General features: G+C 49.1%; 1 protein-coding gene across 1 annotated transcript; it reads left to right on the top strand.

Annotated features, from left to right (window-relative positions):
- The first annotated feature begins 295 nt into the window (after positions 1 to 295).
- Positions 296 to 15,677, top strand: FGF22 (fibroblast growth factor 22). Its single transcript, XM_060233411.1, has 3 exons — positions 296 to 830; positions 14,841 to 14,944; positions 15,341 to 15,677. Exons 1-3 carry the CDS (start codon positions 560 to 562, stop codon positions 15,533 to 15,535), a joined length of 570 nt encoding a protein of 189 aa, XP_060089394.1. The 5' UTR covers positions 296 to 559; the 3' UTR covers positions 15,536 to 15,677.
- The last annotated feature ends 820 nt before the right edge of the window (positions 15,678 to 16,497 follow it).

Genomic DNA, 16,497 nt, shown 5'->3' with positions numbered 1-16,497 from the left:
AAAATCCTTTAGCCCCGCCTTTAGAAATTTGTGATTGGCTGGAAAGTAGAGTTAGCCAATCCCTCCCCTTGTGGACAGGAGGTGAGGGAAAAAAAAATAAGCTGTGTGTGTATATAGCCCCATCTCAATGGCACAGGTCTGCAGGAGGCTGGTGTGGCCCTCTGCAGCAGGGCCAGTTCAACTGGCAGGACTCTTGTCGGCTCTTGTGGAGCTCCAGACTCTTCTCAGCAGAAAGGGAGGCACTAAGGATCCTGACAGGCGCACCAAGGAGCCAAGAACTAGCTCAGGGTCTGAGGCTGCAAGTTGCTTTTGTTTTCCTGGGCTGGGCTGTACGACTGACACACGACTGGAGGCCACTTCGGAGTTGATGGGAAGGTTTTCCACCATGGGGCCGCGTGCAGCACATCCATCCCTCTCCGTGGACCGCACCGCACCCAGGAACAAAAGCCACCCATTTTAGGAAGGGGAAGGTGCTTGGCAGACAGCTCTTTGAAACACATGGTTGCCACTGACCGGCTGGAAGCTGGATGACAGAAGTGGCATAGCGGCCCGGAAGGCGATGGGCTGGCGAGAGCCGCTCTGTTGCTTTGCTGTTTGGTTCCCTCTGGTGCTCCTTCTGTTGCTGGGTGGATCGGCTCAGGGGCATAGAGGGCCAGCTGTGGATGGGGACGACCAGCGGTGGAAAGGAGGGGGCAACAGGCATGCCCGGAGCTATCACCACCTGGAGGGGGACGTGCGCTGGAGGCGGCTCTATTCCTCAACCCACTTCTTCCTACACATTGACAGCGACGGCAAAGTCAAAGGGACCCATTGGAAGAAGTGTCCTTATAGTAAGTAGTGCTTGGGGGTTGACCTTTAGCCCAGGAAATCCCAGCTTTTGCTCAAATGGAAATAAAGTTTAGACCTCATTGTCACAAAGCTAAAACTGAAAAAGGGAGTCAGATAACAAAGTATGAGCATTAGGATCAAACGAAGGCTGAAAGCTTGAGGTCACCGGAATAACCATGTCGATAATTTAAATTGGTAGATAATCAACCGCACGTTAGTTGATTAATCTGCATAGAACCAATTTTGGCCAATGAGGAAATTCTGCTACAGTTGAAGGGAGTGTTAAGAGTTACGGAAACTTGTTGAAGCTGATGACTGTGAGTGAACGAATGCATTTCTGTACGTGCTCAGAGGCTCTCTTATTTTAAGATGGCTTTTCACACTTCAGAGCTCAGCATCCAAAACAGATGTTGAAGCTGAACCCTGATAACCCCCAGTTTCTATCTAGCAAAGCTTCCTGGATCCACAAGAATTATTTTATGGCATTAGTGTCCTAGCTTCCGCTAAAACAAAACTGTACATTTCTAGCCCTTATGGGTTCCGGGTTCCAAAGCTAAAGTGGAAAAAGATATCCTTAAAAAAAAAAAAAGTTAAATTGCAGGTAAAAAGAAATCACTTTTCAGTGCTAACTGCCTGGCGGGAAAGTCAGCCAGGACAGACCAAGCAGCCAGCAGCTGTTTTTGGCCCTTCCTATTCCAAGTAGAGAGTTCGCAGGCCACCAGAAAGGGCGGGGGGGGGGCACTCAAAAGCTTATCCCCAGAATGAAACTTAGATTTCAAGGTGCCCCTGCTCAACTCAAAACTTTGTTCTGTTGCTTCAGACAAACACAGCTGCCCACCCGCATCACAATACCAGGAAGCTCCTGTCCTCTCACATGCATGTGATAAGGTAGTGGTGTTGGGGGGGGGGGAAGCAATTTTGAGTTCTCTTTCTTAAGTACTGGGTATGTTTGCAGTGTTGCTTGTAGGAAACTGAGGTGTTAGATTTCATTAATATGCCAGATGGAATATATGCATTTTGTGTTGTCTGAGCAGTACAGTCATTTCATGTTTGGTAAGCAAATATTATCTCTAATTTTTCTCCAAAATTTCAATGCTTCTCCCCAGAAACCAAGACAAATGGTTTGTTGTCCCATGTTTTCCTAGGTATTTAACTCTCTAGCTACTCTTCCTGACCTTTAAGAGTTGTTGTTGCTAAGATGACTGTGGAAGAAACATGATAAGATAAAATTAGGCATGACATCCAGGAGGCAGACAGAAATATTGCTCTTATAACCCCAAAATTCACAGGCACCTCATGAAATCTGTCAATGGCAAATTCAGAACAAAGTCATTCCTAACACAAACAGGTACACAGAGCTCGTCACCAGAGAATTAAGGGGTAGTCGCAGGAAGTTTAGGGGGCTTTAAAAGAGAGAGAGAGAGACAGACAGACAGACAGACAGACAGACAGAGGCTATTAGCTAAAAGGAATCTCCAATGTTCAAAGGCCGTCTACTCAGCTGCTTATGAGAGCCGCCTGCGAAGCTTCCCAGAGCCTGGTCAGTATAGGAAACAGGATGCTGGACTGGTTGGACCTTTGGCCTGATTCTGTAAGGATCTTTGTGTATGATAGATCAATATTAATGTTTTTATTGTTGGAGTTATTAGCTCAGGTAACAAGAAGACGCAAATTCATTTCGCAATAGGCCACAGTAGGGCATTCTTTTTTTTGCACATTTCTGCCAGGCAAAGGAGTGGCATTCTGCAGAATTTTAGTTTGCTTTTTCATTTAAAGGGCAAGGTTGTGGCCTCCAAGGCTGTGAAAACCTGTTTGAATGTGCGCTTGACGGCCTCTCAGAAGCCCTGTGCTTTCTTTGCCACAACTCCCAGCTAACCAAAGCAAAACAATATGAACACACATTCTTAATTTGAATAATTTATACATGAGTCAGAGTTTGCTTGTTTTGGTTTGGGTTACCATGGCAAGAACAAATGGAGCCTCCATTCACAGAGGCAGTATATCTGTGAACACTGGATGCTTGGGATAATCTGTCCACAGTCATATCTGCACTGGAGAAAATATACCTGTCGTGAATCAGGAAGGCAGGAAGTTTGGCAGCCAACCCGAGCCTTGCCCTCTTCTATTGATTCTTGGAATTCCTTGTAAACAACTCCTGGCAGCTTTTGAGGCATCTAGTGCATCTCAGCCAGGAGTGAAAGAAGCCAATGGCCATCTTGTGAGAGATTGCCCTGATAGGCATAAAGCCGGTGCAGAGAAAATTCTTCTTTTTTTAATGGAAGCAAAGCCTAGCCTGAATTTCACCTTGCTAACCAGCACCATTCTGTGATCCCATTTCTGGCACAACAGGGGTCATTTCCAAACTGCACCCAAAGGAATGAATGAGAAATCAATCTGTTCAACAGACAAAACTTCCTGTGAGCCCAAGGTGCCCCCAACCACAGAGAACCAATTTGGTGTAGTGGTTAAGTGTGTGGACTCTTATTGGGAGAACCGGGTTTGATTCCCCGCTCCTCCACTTGCACCTGCTGGAATGGCCTTGGGTTAGCCATAGCTCTCGCAGAGGCTGTCCTTGAAAGGGCAGCTGCTGTGAGAGCTCTCTCAACCCCACCCACCTCAAAGGGTGTCTGTTGTGGGGGAGGAAGGTAAAGGAGGTTGTGAGCCGCTCTGAGACTCTGAGATTTGGAGTGGAGGGTGGGATATAAATCCAATATCATCATCTTCTTCTTCTTCTCAGAAAGGGTGGCTGCTGTTTCTCTGCAGGAGTCTTTGCTCTTGACTTGCTTTCCAGACTCCTTGGGAGACAGGGAGCTGGCTCTGCTATGTTTCTTCAGTAGGTGTAACTGGATCATGCTCAGTGTAATCCTAAACAGTTACACCCTTTTAAGCCTATTGAAGTTAATGGGTTTACAACAGGGTAACTCTGTTTAGGATTGCAGTGCCAAAATAGATGTGGCAAAAGACCCATTTTTGGAGGAAGCTGTCTGTTTTAGCATGAGGCCCCCCCCCAAAAAAAAAAAAACTGGAAGGACTTATTTCTAGTCAGGTGGCATCCCCAGAACAGTACATGATGCAGATACACAATGGGCAGACTCTTCTGGGGCCAGGCTGCTTTTTGCTGTGAAAATGAGCCTTATTAGGGGTCAGAGAGACAACAAATTCACGAAAGCCACTGTGTCCAAGAGAGCCAACATCTGGGGAGTGTCTGAAGCTGCTACAAGGCTTAATTGTAAGCCAGGACTCAACTTCTACTACCTCCAGCCGGCCATGAAGCAGAAGCCTGAATATTGCAGAGCAACACCCCCCCCTTCCCCGAACACAAGAGGATGCGCTTTACTGGCTCTTGTCCTGACATTATCTGTTACTGAGATGAAAGTGGGGCGTCCCAGTGGTGCCTTGCACACGGACACTCACTCCTCATGCCCACTAAAAGGATTGCAAGTGGATTCAATGGAAGTTTCCCAGGCCTGTTCAAAGGGAAGTGGCGGGGGCAGCACAGGGGCCATGGGGCTCGTCCCCTAATCAGAGAGAGGTACTTGTAATGTACTGCGTGACGAGACGTGTCGAAGGCAACATACTTTATTGGCGAGTACATCACAAGCGAAGGACACGCGGGCCGGGTCCCGATTATATACATACCCCGGAACAACCCTCCGTTTGGCCAGGTCCAATCCTGGCCAGTTAAACTTCCCGCCACAGATCTTGACTGGCGGAGCGTATTAGCGAGCTACATCTGGGGACCAGTGGACTTCCACTGGTCGCCTCTGTAGCATTCGCTGTGTTGTAACATCACAGACAAATGGCTCTCTCAAACATGGTGGCTTCGTTGAATGCAAGTTGGAGGGTGAGCTCCTCCTTTGCGAAGAGCTTTTGCTGCAGTCTTTTGTCTCGGAGGCCCCAGACGAATTGATCCCTCAGGGCTTCAGCCAGCTTGTCAAAGTTGCAGTTCCCCGCAAGTTGGCGGAAGGCGGCCAGGTTGACTGCGGCCATCTCTCCCGCCCCTTGATCCCTCTTGTGGAAGAGAAATAGGCGGGCGATGATGGATGGCTGGGGCAAGAAGTGCCCGGTCAGGAGTCTGACTATCTCCTCGTACGTTTTCTCCGTGATCTTTGCGGGGGCCGAGAGACCCTTTGCGATCAAGAATGTGGCCTCCCCGCAGACACTCGGGAGCACATCTCTCTTACGGCTGTCGTCCGTGATCATGTTCACTCGTAGGTAGCAGTCGACCCGCTCCGTGTAGGTCTCCCACCTATCGGGGTTGGCGGGGTTGAACTCTGCAAGGTGGCCCGTCATCACACTCGGGTTAGCCATGGCGGCAGTGGTGGTGGGTGCTTCCATCTCTCTAGACTGCGTGCCTTCCTCGTCTCCAGCCAGGTCAGCGAAGTCCCGCTTGGGGAGTTACCTGGCTAGGATCCCACCTTCGTCGCCACTGTAATGTACTGCGTGACGAGACGTGTTGAAGGCAACATACTTTATTGGCGAAAACATCACAAGGGAAGGACATGCGGGCCGGGTCCCAATTATATACATACCCCGGAACAACCCTCCATCTGGCCAGATCCAATCCTGGCCAGTTAAACTTCCCGCCACAGATCTTGATTGGCGGAGCGTATTAGCGAGCTACATCCGGGGACCAGTGGACTTCCACTGGTCGCCTCTGTAGTGTTCGCTGTGTTGTAACATCACAACTGAAATGCAAGACATAACAGTACTTAAGCACAATGATTGTAACAACAGGGGCGCCAGCCTGGGGCCCATAGGTGTCATGGTGCCCACTGAGGGTTTTTAGAACCGGGGGGGGGGGTGTGGTTAGGCAGGGCTCTTGCCCAGCCAGGCTCATCTAACTGACCATTGAACATAAGAACATAAGAGAAGCCATGTTGGATCAGGCCAATGGCCCATCCAGTCCAACACTCTGTGTCACATAAGAACATAAGAGAAGCCCTGTTGGATCAGGCCAATGGCCACTCCAGTCCATCACTCTGTGTCACATAAGAACATAAGAGAAGCCCTGTTGGATCAGGCCAATGGCCTACCCAGTCCAACCCTCTGTGTCACATAAGAACATAAGAGAAGCCATGTTGGATCAGGCCAATGGCCCCTCCAGTCCATCACTCTGTGTCACATAAGAACATAAGAGAAGCCATGTTGGATCAGGCCAATGGCCCATCCAGTCCAACACTCTGCGTCACACAGTGGCCAAAAACCCAGATGCCATCAGGAGGTCCATCAGTGGGGCCAGGACACTAGAAGCCCTCCCACTGTGCCCCCCCCCAAGCACCAAGAATAAAGAGCATCACTGCCCCATACATAACATAAGAGAAGCCATGTTGGATCAGGCCAATGGCCCATCCAGTCCAACACTCTGTGTCACACAGTGGCAAAAAATTTTATACATACACACACACTGTGGCTAATAGCCACTGATGGACCTCTGCTCCATATTTTTATCTAAACCCCTCTTGAAGGTGGCCATGCTTGTGGCCGCCACCACCTCCTGTGGCAGTGAATTCCACATGTTAATCACCCTTTGGGTGAAGAAGTACTTCACCCTTTGGGTGAAGAAGTACATTGGAGAGCCTGTTGTCTGGGCAGATTAAAATAACATAGTTTCAGGGGCAGCAGCCCCCAGAGTGCTGGCTTGGCTTTATCTTCTCTCTCTCCTCTTTGTATTTTTAAAAATTGCCGCTTTTCTCCTCTGCCTTTGGGCATCCTCTGTGTGGTTGGCTCCACCTCCTGCAGCAGCTGTTCATGGTTGTGCCTACCACTCTGATTGGAGCTCCAAAGGTGCCCGCAGGAATAAACAGCTCGCAAAGAGGATTAGACCGATTCATGGAGGAGAGGTCTGTCAGGGGCTACTGGCCATGGTTAGGGGAAGGAACCTCCACTTTCAGAGGCAGATCCGGGTGAGCAGTCATGTTGGTCTGAAGCTAGGGTTGTCAATCCCCAGGTGGAGGCAGGGGATCCCCCAGTTTGGAGGCCCTTCTCCCACTTCAGGGTCATCAGAAAGTGGGGGGGGGGGAGGGAAATGGCTGCCAGGCACTCCATTATTCCCTATGGAGACCGATTCCGATTGGGTATAATATCTGTGGGCATCTGGGGCTCTGGCAGGACTGTTTTTTGAGGTAGAGGAGGCTCCAGATTTTCAGCGTATCATCCAGTGCCTCTCCTCAAAACACCCTCTAAGTTTCAAAAAGAATGGACCCATTCTATGAGCCCCAAAAGAAGGTGCTCCTATCCTTCCTTATTTCCAATGGAGGGAAGGCATTTAACAAGTGTACAGTCCCTTTAAATGTGCTGGCCAAAACTTCCTTTGTTTAATCATGCTTGTCACACCCTTGCTCCCGGCTCCACCCCCAAATTCTCCTGGCTCCAACCCCAAAGTCTCCAGATATTTCTTGAATTGGACCTGGCAACCCTATCTGAAGCAGTAGAACAAAGCAGGAGTCAAGTCGCACCTTTAGACTAACAAAGTTTTATTTTGATTGTAAGCTTTCATGTGCTAGAAGCACGCTTTATTTCAGAGGCAGTTAGCCTCTGAATCCCAGAGCCAGGAGGCAACATCCGGGGAAGGCCTCAGCCTTTCTGCCCTTTTGCTGGCTCTCCAGAGGAACTAGTCGGCCATGGTGTGAGACAGGATGCCGGATGAGATGAACCACTGCTCTGATCCAGCAGGGCTCTTCTGATGTTCTTCTCAAGGGAAGGCCTTGGCCTCACTGCCCTGGTGCTGGCCCTACAGTAGCATTGGTGGGTAGGGTTGCCAAGTCCAATTCAAGAAATATCTGGGGACTTTGAGGGTGGAGCCAGGAGACATTGGGGCGGAGCCAGTAGCAAGGGTGTGACAGGCATAATTGAACTCCAAGGGAGTTCTGGCCATCACATTTAAAGGGACAGCACACCTTTTTAAACGCCTTCCTTCCATAGGAAATAATGAAGGATAGGGGCACCTTCTTTTGGGGCTCATAGAATTGGACCCCCTGGTCCAATCGTTTTGAAACTTGGGGGAGTATTTTGGGGAGAGGCATTAGATGCTATACTGAAAATTTGGTGCCTTTAGCTCAAAAAACAGCCCCCCCAGAGCCCCAGATACCTCCAGATCAATTCCCCATTATACTCTATGAGAATCGATCTCCACATAGGGAATAATGAAGTGCCCAGTAGACATTTCCCTCCCCCCGTTTCTGGCGACTCTGAAGCGAGGAATTGGCATCTCTACTCATGAGTTGCTGCCAACTTCTTCAAAGTAACACAGACACATCATCCCAAGAGGAAGCCTTTCCAATCGGAGACTGAAGCCTCCGGAGGTGGAAAGTCACATGTTAGCTGTGGGGGCGGGGCTTCCCCCCCTGTCGGCCAGCTGACTGGGGGCGGGAAGGAGCCTGGGAAAGCAGAAGAACCCCTGCTGGGACCTGGAGATTGGCAAGCCTATATAGTGGGCCACTGTGTGAGACAGGAGACTGGACTAGATGGACCCTCATTTGTCTGGTCGAGCAGGGCTCTTGTGATGTTCTTATGAAGACCTTGGCCTCTCTGCCCTGTTGCTGGGCCTCCAGAGGAACTGTGTGAGACAGGAGGCTGGATGAGATGGACCACTCGTCTGATCCAGCAGGGCTCTTTCTGAATGTTCTTATCAGGGGAAGGCCTCAGCCTCTCTGCCCTGTTGTTGGCTGTCCAGAGATGTTGGAATAGATGGACCCTTATTGGTCTGATCCAGCAGGGCTCTTCTTAGATTCTTCTCAGGGAAAACCTTGGCCTTTACCTTTGAGTAGCTTGTTTCTTGTTTTTAAAAAAACGAACATGGGTGTGGGACCAGGGTTTGAATCCCTACTCTGCCACGGAAGCTTGCTGGGTGAATGTGAGCCTGCCACTCCGCCTCCCAGTCCAAGCTGGAAGAGGACAGAATGTTGTTGTCAACTGCTTAGGGAGAAAAGTGGGATATGTATAAATAAAACACGCTAAGCAGAATAGTATCCTTCCAGGTCTGCGGAAGGAAGGCTCAGAAGTGGGTCTACTCTGCTTAGGGCTGCTCTGTTAAGTCCTGACCTCATGTTCCTTGCAAATGCACAGAGCACTGACATTCTTAGCGCCTCACAATGTCCAGGCATGCTGAGTCGCTCCCTCCAGCCATTCTTCTAGAATCAGGATCAGGAGACACCACATGGCAGGGGGTATCAGTCCCACCTGGAAGGCAGACTTCAGAAGATGGAGCTGGGGAGCTGCTCTTCGGCCTCTGGGGTCCTGCAAGTGTCCATCTTGCGCCCCAGGCCTTTTGACTTCTATAGGAGACTGTTGGGTGTGGTCACCTGAGATTTGGGCCAGGCTGTTACCAATATGCTCAGATGATGCTCAGCTGAGAGCCGGTTTGGTGCAGTGGTTGAGTGCGCGGACTCTTATCTGGGAGAACCGGGTTTAATTCCCCACTCCTCCACTTGCACCTGCTGGAATGGCCTTGGGTTAGCCACTATAGCTCTTGTAGAAGTTGTCCTTGAAAGGGCAGCTGCTGTGAGAGCCCTCTCAGCCCCACCCACCTCTCAGGGTGTCTGTTGTGGGGGGAGAAGATATAGGAGATTGTAAGCCGCTCTGAGTCTCTGATTCAGAGAGAAGGGCGAGGTATAAATCTTCATTCTTCTTCTTCTTCTCTATGTTGCACTTCCAGCCAGTCCCAGGGAAGCTGTAGAAACCCTGAACCAGTGCCTGGAGGCAATTTTGGGGTGAATGCAAGCACGCATGAACACATGCATCTGCCTTCTATTGAATCAGACCCTCGGTCTGTTTGAGTCAGTCTTGTCTACTCAGACAGGCAGTGGCTCTCCAGGGTCTCAGGCAGAGAAAGGTCTTTCCCATCACCTCCTGCCCGATTCTTAACTGGAGATGCCAGGGATTGTCCCTGGGACCTTCTGCATGCAGAGCAGATGCTCTGCCACTAAACCACAGTCCCTCACCATAACAAATTGAAACTGTCTGGCTCCAGGACTCTGGTCCCTGAATCTGGACTCTCCAAGCCCCCAGCAAGACCCTCATGCGCCCTGTTCCTCACGCACATCCATACCTGAAGCGGGTTCCTCAAAGGAGGCCTCTGAGAGAGGTCTGTGACCAGCCCATTTCCCCCAGGGATTTTGGCAGGGCTTGGTAGGATCCCGAGGACTGGACCAACAACACTGGAAGCTCTCCCAAGTCCACGTCGGATCAGGAGCTACCCTGAGAGGAACAGCCCCCGTGAGTCACTCCATGGAGTTGTGGGCACAGCAGTAAGGCAGAAGCAGGGTAGGGCAGTTGGTTTGGAGGAGGGGGCCAGAAGGAGAGAGGTTAAAAGGGAGCTTACAACTGGGCTGGGATTCTGCAGAAGGCAGGAGGGTGTCAGAAGGAGAGAGAGAGTCCTGCCTGAACTGGTGTAAGATTCTGTGACAGGAGGGAGGGAGGGACTGATGGTGGCTTTGGCTGCCCCCCTCCTATGTTCCGAGGCACCACCTGTGCAAGTTCCCAAGAACCTTCATCCTGGAGGCCCACTCCCCTTGACGAACCAGAGCTTAGGACGGATGAACTGGGCAGAAACTTGTTGAAGCTTAAACCTGACAAGATGGAGGTGCTACCGGTGAACTGAAGGGCTGAGCATTAAGGGGTCTCTGGTGCTAGACAGGGTTGCAGACCTGCTGAACAAACAGGTCTGTATCCTTGGGGTGGTCCTGGACCTGGGTTATTACCTAGGATTGCCAACTTCCAGGTGGTGACTGGAGACCTCCCACTGTCGTCTCTGATGACAGAGATCAGTTGATCAGGAGAAAATGGAAGATAGACTTTATTGCATCCGACCTATGAAGTCCTTCCCCTCCTCAAACCCCACTTTCCTCAAGCTCCACCCCTTAAAAAAAATCTCCTGGTATTTCCCAGCCTGCAGTTGGCAACCCTAGTCATGACCAAGAGTGCCTTTACCAGTTTTGCCTGGTTACCTGCCTGTGGTCTTTTACAGGGCAGAAAAGATCTGGCCACTGCGGTGCATGCCCTGGTAACACCTGGATTAGATTACTGCTCTATGTGGGGCTGCCCTTGAAAAGTGGTTGGGAACTCCACTCAGTGCAGAGCGCTGCAACCAAGATGTTGACGGGGTAGCTTGTATCTTGGCTCTGGCTCCCAGCTTGAATCCTGGCCTGCTGGTGTTGCCCTTTAAACCCCATGTGCTTTGGCACCATCATACCTTAAGGACTGTTACTTCCATACAAAGGTACATGATAGCTGTGGTTGAGGCCCTCCTCAGGGTGCCCTGGCCATCCATCAGAGGTTAGGCAGGTGGCAATTCAAGAGAGAGAGAGAGGGAGGGAGGGAGAGTTTGTGGCAAAAAAAAAATAATTACAGAATTTCCTGTCCTGGGACCTTTGTCTGTCCCCTTCTGCCTCTGTCTTCAACCAGCAGGTGAAGACCTTTCTGTTGTTGTGTCTGGTGTTCCCTGAGGGTTCAACAGTTACAAGAGACTCACGGCACTAATAAAGAAATAATAAGGAGCAATGCTGTATACGCTCAAACAGTCACAGACATTGCATGTATAAATGCATACATACACACACAGAACAATGCTAGTGGAACAACAATATGCAATATCTCATTAGTCAGCACCATACATGTGAACATATGAAGCTGCCTTCTACTGAATCAGACCCTCGGTCCATCAAAGTCAGTATTGTCTACTCAGACTGGCAGCGGCTCTCCAGGGTCTCAAGCTGAGGTTTTTCACACCTATTTGCCTGGACCCTTTTTTGGAGATGCCAGGGATTGAACCTGGGACCTTCTGCTTCCCAAGCAGATGCTCTACCACTGAGCCACCGTCCCTCCCCTACAATTATACAACTCTAACAGCAATTCCATAAGCTGTAACAGCCCACATTACTCAGAGGACTCGCATCAATGTAATGGGAAAGAGAGTCCTCTTCATTATAGGCACCCCAACGGGGTCCCAAAATCCAGGTCCAGACAGGGTCTTGCGGTGAAGCTTCTCGTTTCATTATGCACCTTTGTCAATGGACTGAATCCTCCTACGGGCACGAAGCATATCAGACTTTCCACCACATCTGGATTAATTAGACAAGCCTGAATCGTCACAATCCAACTCTGTCCATGCAGCAAGCAAAGGCAATTTGAAATGGAGGCCAAACTCCTGAAGCTCTCTGTCGCTGGCCAAAAAGCCTTCCAGTATGGAGGACTTCCTGAGAGGATTTTTTTGCTCCATACCGAAAGGCTTAATCGAGATGTGGCCTGTAATGCAGATTCTGTCTATTGACAAAGGTGCATAACGAAATGAGAAGCTTCGCTGCAGAACCTCATTTGGACCTGAATTTTGGGACCCAGTTGGGGTGCCTGCCTGTATTGAAAAGGACTCGCTTTCTTATGACATTGATGTAAGTACTTTGAGTAATGTGTGTTGTTACAGCATATGGAATTGTTATAATTGTATGGTACTGACATATATAACCATTTATACATGCAGCGTCTATGACTGAGTATACCCAGCAGCACTGTTCCTTTAGGTTTGCCAGCTCCAGGTAGGAAAATACTTGGAGATTTTAGGGATTGAGCCTGAAGTGGGCAGGGTTTCGGGAGGGGGGGAAATGCCCAAGCAGATTTTTCAATCAGGATAAAAAAAAGAGAACTCCAGATTTTGAAACAAACCTGCCTTGAAGACGGCAAGATGTCGGAGGATTTCGTGCTGATGAGATTTCCAAGGCACTGAAGGACATCCAGAGCAGAAAGGCACCAGGCTTTGACTGTATCCATAATGAGTTTCTGATCCACTGTGGCACATTTACTAAGCGGCTCACAAAGTTTCCCACTGGCATCATGCGGACAGGAAGACTCCCAGTGGAATTCACGAAAGCAAAGATAGCTGCAATTCTGACACCTGGCAGAAAGTTACAGTCTTATTTCCCTCCTGATCTCCTGTTATAAACTCCTTTAGAGGCTAATCCTGAACAGAATCAGTGACAGAATTAACAAATATGTCACTGTAGAGCAAGCAGGATTTAGACCCCATCATAATTTGGAAGACCAGGCTCTGAGCATAACAACTTTCATGGAAGCAGGATATCAGAAGTGTCTTAAGACAGCAACGGTTTTCATCTGACTGCCACTTGTAATACAGTCTGAAGCGATGGTCTGCTGTACAAGATTTTACAAGTTTCCCTCTGCAGAACATTATTCTGACTCCTAAATATCATGCTGATCAGTAAATCAGCAAGCAAAATAACCTGAATAATGGGTCTAACCCAGGGCTTGGTCCTTGCTCCAGTTCTTTTTGACCTATATATCTCCGATGTTCTTGAGATGATATCCAGGAGGTTTGCTTATGCTGATTATATGTTGATTGCAGTAAGGCACAAATCAATTGAAAGGACTGAGGAAATACTGACTAGGGACCTCAAAATTTTGACTGACTACTACCATGAATAGCAGTTTATCTCAAGTCCAGGGAAAACAGAATGCCCCTGTTTCCATCTCAATAACAATCTTTCCAAGCATGAACTCTTTAAATGGGGCAAAATGGGGCCATGAACTCTTTAAATGGGCACTTGTGGTGCAACCCACCTAAATATTTTTCTTCTGTTACAGGAATGTGAGCATCACGTTTTCCAAGGTGATGTGATGGAGCTCTTTGAGCTCTCCCAGGTTTGAGTGGATTGAAAATTTAGATATTAGTACTTAGGGGGATTGCCCAATCGGTCTGCATACCCATTGTATCAACTGGATTACGTTTGTGTGTAACTTTGCCATACAATAAATAAATAAAATGAATCCAAAATAGCCATTTTCTCCAGGTCAACTATCTGTTGCCTGGAGATGTTATAATGGGGGGAGATCCCCAGCCACCACCTGGGGGCTAACAACCCTATGTTCCTTTAAAAGAACTCTCCTTCCTGCCTGATGTTTTAAGTTGCTGTTCCTGTGTCTTTACATCTGTATTTTAGTTTAGGTTTTAAGAGGTTTTATGCTCTGTTCTTCTTGTGATCTGCCCTGGTGATGCTGATTGGGCAGAAAGCTGGGATAAAAATGTTGCAAATAAATAATAAATCATTTGGCATTATTGATTCAAGGGCTTGCTAATCACAGGACGGGAGATCACAAAAGCTCTGTGCCCATCCTGCCTCTGCCAAATCCCTTCCAGCCAGTTTCCCCTCTCGTTTCGGGGAGGTTAAACGATCAGCAGGTGCCGGCTACATAGAGACAAGCGGTTTCCATTCAGGATTCTCAGAAAACCAAGTCTGGCACTGAATGCCACAAACTGTACCCACAGTATTGGTCACAGCGGTGGTGATGGGAAGCTGAATCACGGTGGCCCCTTATGCGGATCTCGAGACAAGAGATATGCAGAGGTGCTCTTGCCTTCCTCCATGTCCCCATGACCCTGGTCTCCCTTCTGGCCCTGCTTAGCTTCTGAGATCTGAAGAGGCTGGACTAGTCTGGGCCATCCTGGTCAAGGGAGAGGAGCTCTGCCATCGCCTTCCTCTGCATAGTGACCCCAGTCATCCTTGGCTGTCTCCCTTCCAAGTACTAACCAGGGCTGATGCCTCACAGGAGATCAGGCCTACCTGGGTCATCCGGGTCAGTGAGCAGGATTTCTGACAAATGCATATAAATCTGCTTTGCTGCTAATCTATGTGATTAAATAAATAACTATGGCTCCAGATTTTTGCACTGCTTTCCCAGTGTCAAAGTTGGCTGAAGTGTTTAGGAAGGAGCAGAGGTCCATCAGTGGCTATTAGCCACAAGGTATAGATGAAACTCTCTGTCTGGTGCAGTGATGCTCTGTATTCTTGGTGTTTAGGAGGGAGGGGCAACAGTGGAAGGGCTTCAAATGTCCTGGCCCCACTGATGGACCTGCTGATGGCACCTGGTTTTTTTGGCCACTGGGTGACACTGTGTTGGACTGGATGGGCCCTTGGCCTGATCCAACATGGCTTCTCTTATGTCATTATGTTCTAAGGATGTCCTGGTGTGGGCTTATTATTCAATGTCACCCCCCCCCCCAGGCATTGTGGAGATCCGCTCGGTGCATGTGGGTGTCGTTGCAATCCGATCCGTTCACAGTGGATTCTACTTGGCCATGAACAGAAAGGGGAAAATCTATGGAACGGTAATGTGGCACATTTACTCTTGTCCTTTGGAAGGGAAGGATGGGCTGGGGACAGAGTTGCCAACTCTGGGTTGGGGGAATTTCTGGAGATTTGGGGAGTGGAGCCTGTAAAGGGTGGGCCTTGGGGAGGGGAGGAGACTATGGGAGGTATAATGCCGGAGAGTCCCCCCTCCAAAGAAGCCCTTTTCTGCAGGGGAACTGGTTGCTGCAATCCAGAAATCAGTTGCAATTCTGGGAGATCTCCAGGCTCTACCAGGAGGTTGGCAACACAACCTGGTGTGCTTCCTCTCCCCCCCCCCAACCCTATATAGTTTTCTTCCAGTTAGAAAAAATGTCTTATGTATTGACCAGAAAGTGATCCTTATGTCTTAATCCCCTCTCCCACCCTTCCCTTAGAAAGTATACAGCCCCAACTGCAAATTTAAGGAGCGCATTGAAGAGAACGGCTTCAACACATACGCCTCGCTGCGCTGGCACCACCAAGGCCGCCAGATGTTCCTCTCTCTCAACGGCAAAGGCATCCCACGGCTGGGCACAAAGACCTTCCGGCAACACCTCTCCACCCACTTCCTACCCATGCTCGTCACCTGAAGTAATTGCTTTCGCACACTGGACTATTTTATTACATGCATATTTAATTCCCCCCCCCCCCTATTTATTATTTTTGTAAAAAAAAAATGAAAAAAGCGTTTTAAGTGTAAAGGAATAAAGCCAGTCCTGTACACTATTACACTGGTTTGCATACCTAAGAGGCATTCGTGCATTTGTCCCTGCATACCTTCTTGGAGGCTGGTCCTGACACCTGAGTTTTCCCATCTCTGTCCTGAATCAGAACTGCCTGGTTACTTGGGAAGATGGTCTCTGAAGCCAGTCCTTGGACTGCGGGTGGGGAGGGACAAGGCTAAGTCAGAACATCTTCCAGGATTGATGGAAAGAAGTGCCACTGGGTTTCCTTGGTGAGTTTACAGAGCAATGAAGGTTAGTTCTGAAACTATTTACACATTTTCAGTTGTTACCTTGCTCAAAACTATACACAAAAAAACCAGCTCCCCGGCTTCTGTCACACTGCGCTACGTATGGAGAACGGATCCAAGATGGATCCCAGAGAGCATGAGACTGAGATCCAGGAAAGCCAGGTCTGAGTCCTTGCTTGTGCTGGGGAAGCTTGCTGGGTAACCTTGAGCTAGTCGTGGAATCTCAACCTAGCCTGCCTCTGCCTCACCTGAGGACAAAAGGAGGATAAAATGGAGAAATGGGGAATGTGGGAACCCACTCCAAGTCCCCAGCAGGGAGAAACGAAGTAAATAAGGCGATGCTGGGTTGGGACTGTCCAGTACCTTCTTTGTCTTATCTTAGTGGCTGTTGCTGACCCCTGTGAGGCAAAACAAAGAAGCTGACAGGCCACAGCATTTGAATCTTGTCCCTACCACCACGACCGTTGACCTTGCCCAGGGGAGGATTAAGCCTCTACTCCGTTGATTTATTGCTAGTTTTCTATCCCATCCTCTCTGCGAGCAGACTCGGGGCGGCTAACCGTCAATCTAAACACAATT

The sequence above is a fragment of the Heteronotia binoei genome, chromosome 2, assembly GCF_032191835.1.
Source record: "Heteronotia binoei isolate CCM8104 ecotype False Entrance Well chromosome 2, APGP_CSIRO_Hbin_v1, whole genome shotgun sequence".
NCBI classification, from domain to species: Eukaryota; Metazoa; Chordata; class Lepidosauria; order Squamata; family Gekkonidae; genus Heteronotia; species Heteronotia binoei.
Note: the sequence above shows the minus strand (reverse complement) of the source record. Positions and strands in the feature narration are given on the sequence as shown.

Excerpts from the sequence above, each read along its gene's own strand:
- FGF22 (XM_060233411.1), top strand. The coding sequence starts at position 560 with ATGGGCTGGCGAGAGCCGCTCTGTTGCTTTGCTGTTTGGTTCCCTCTG. Across the intron at positions 831-14,840 it reads TTGGAAGAAGTGTCCTTATA|GCATTGTGGAGATCCGCTCG; the intron begins GTAAGTAGTGCT and ends CCCCCCCCCCAG. Across the intron at positions 14,945-15,340 it reads AGGGGAAAATCTATGGAACG|AAAGTATACAGCCCCAACTG; the intron begins GTAATGTGGCAC and ends CCCTTCCCTTAG.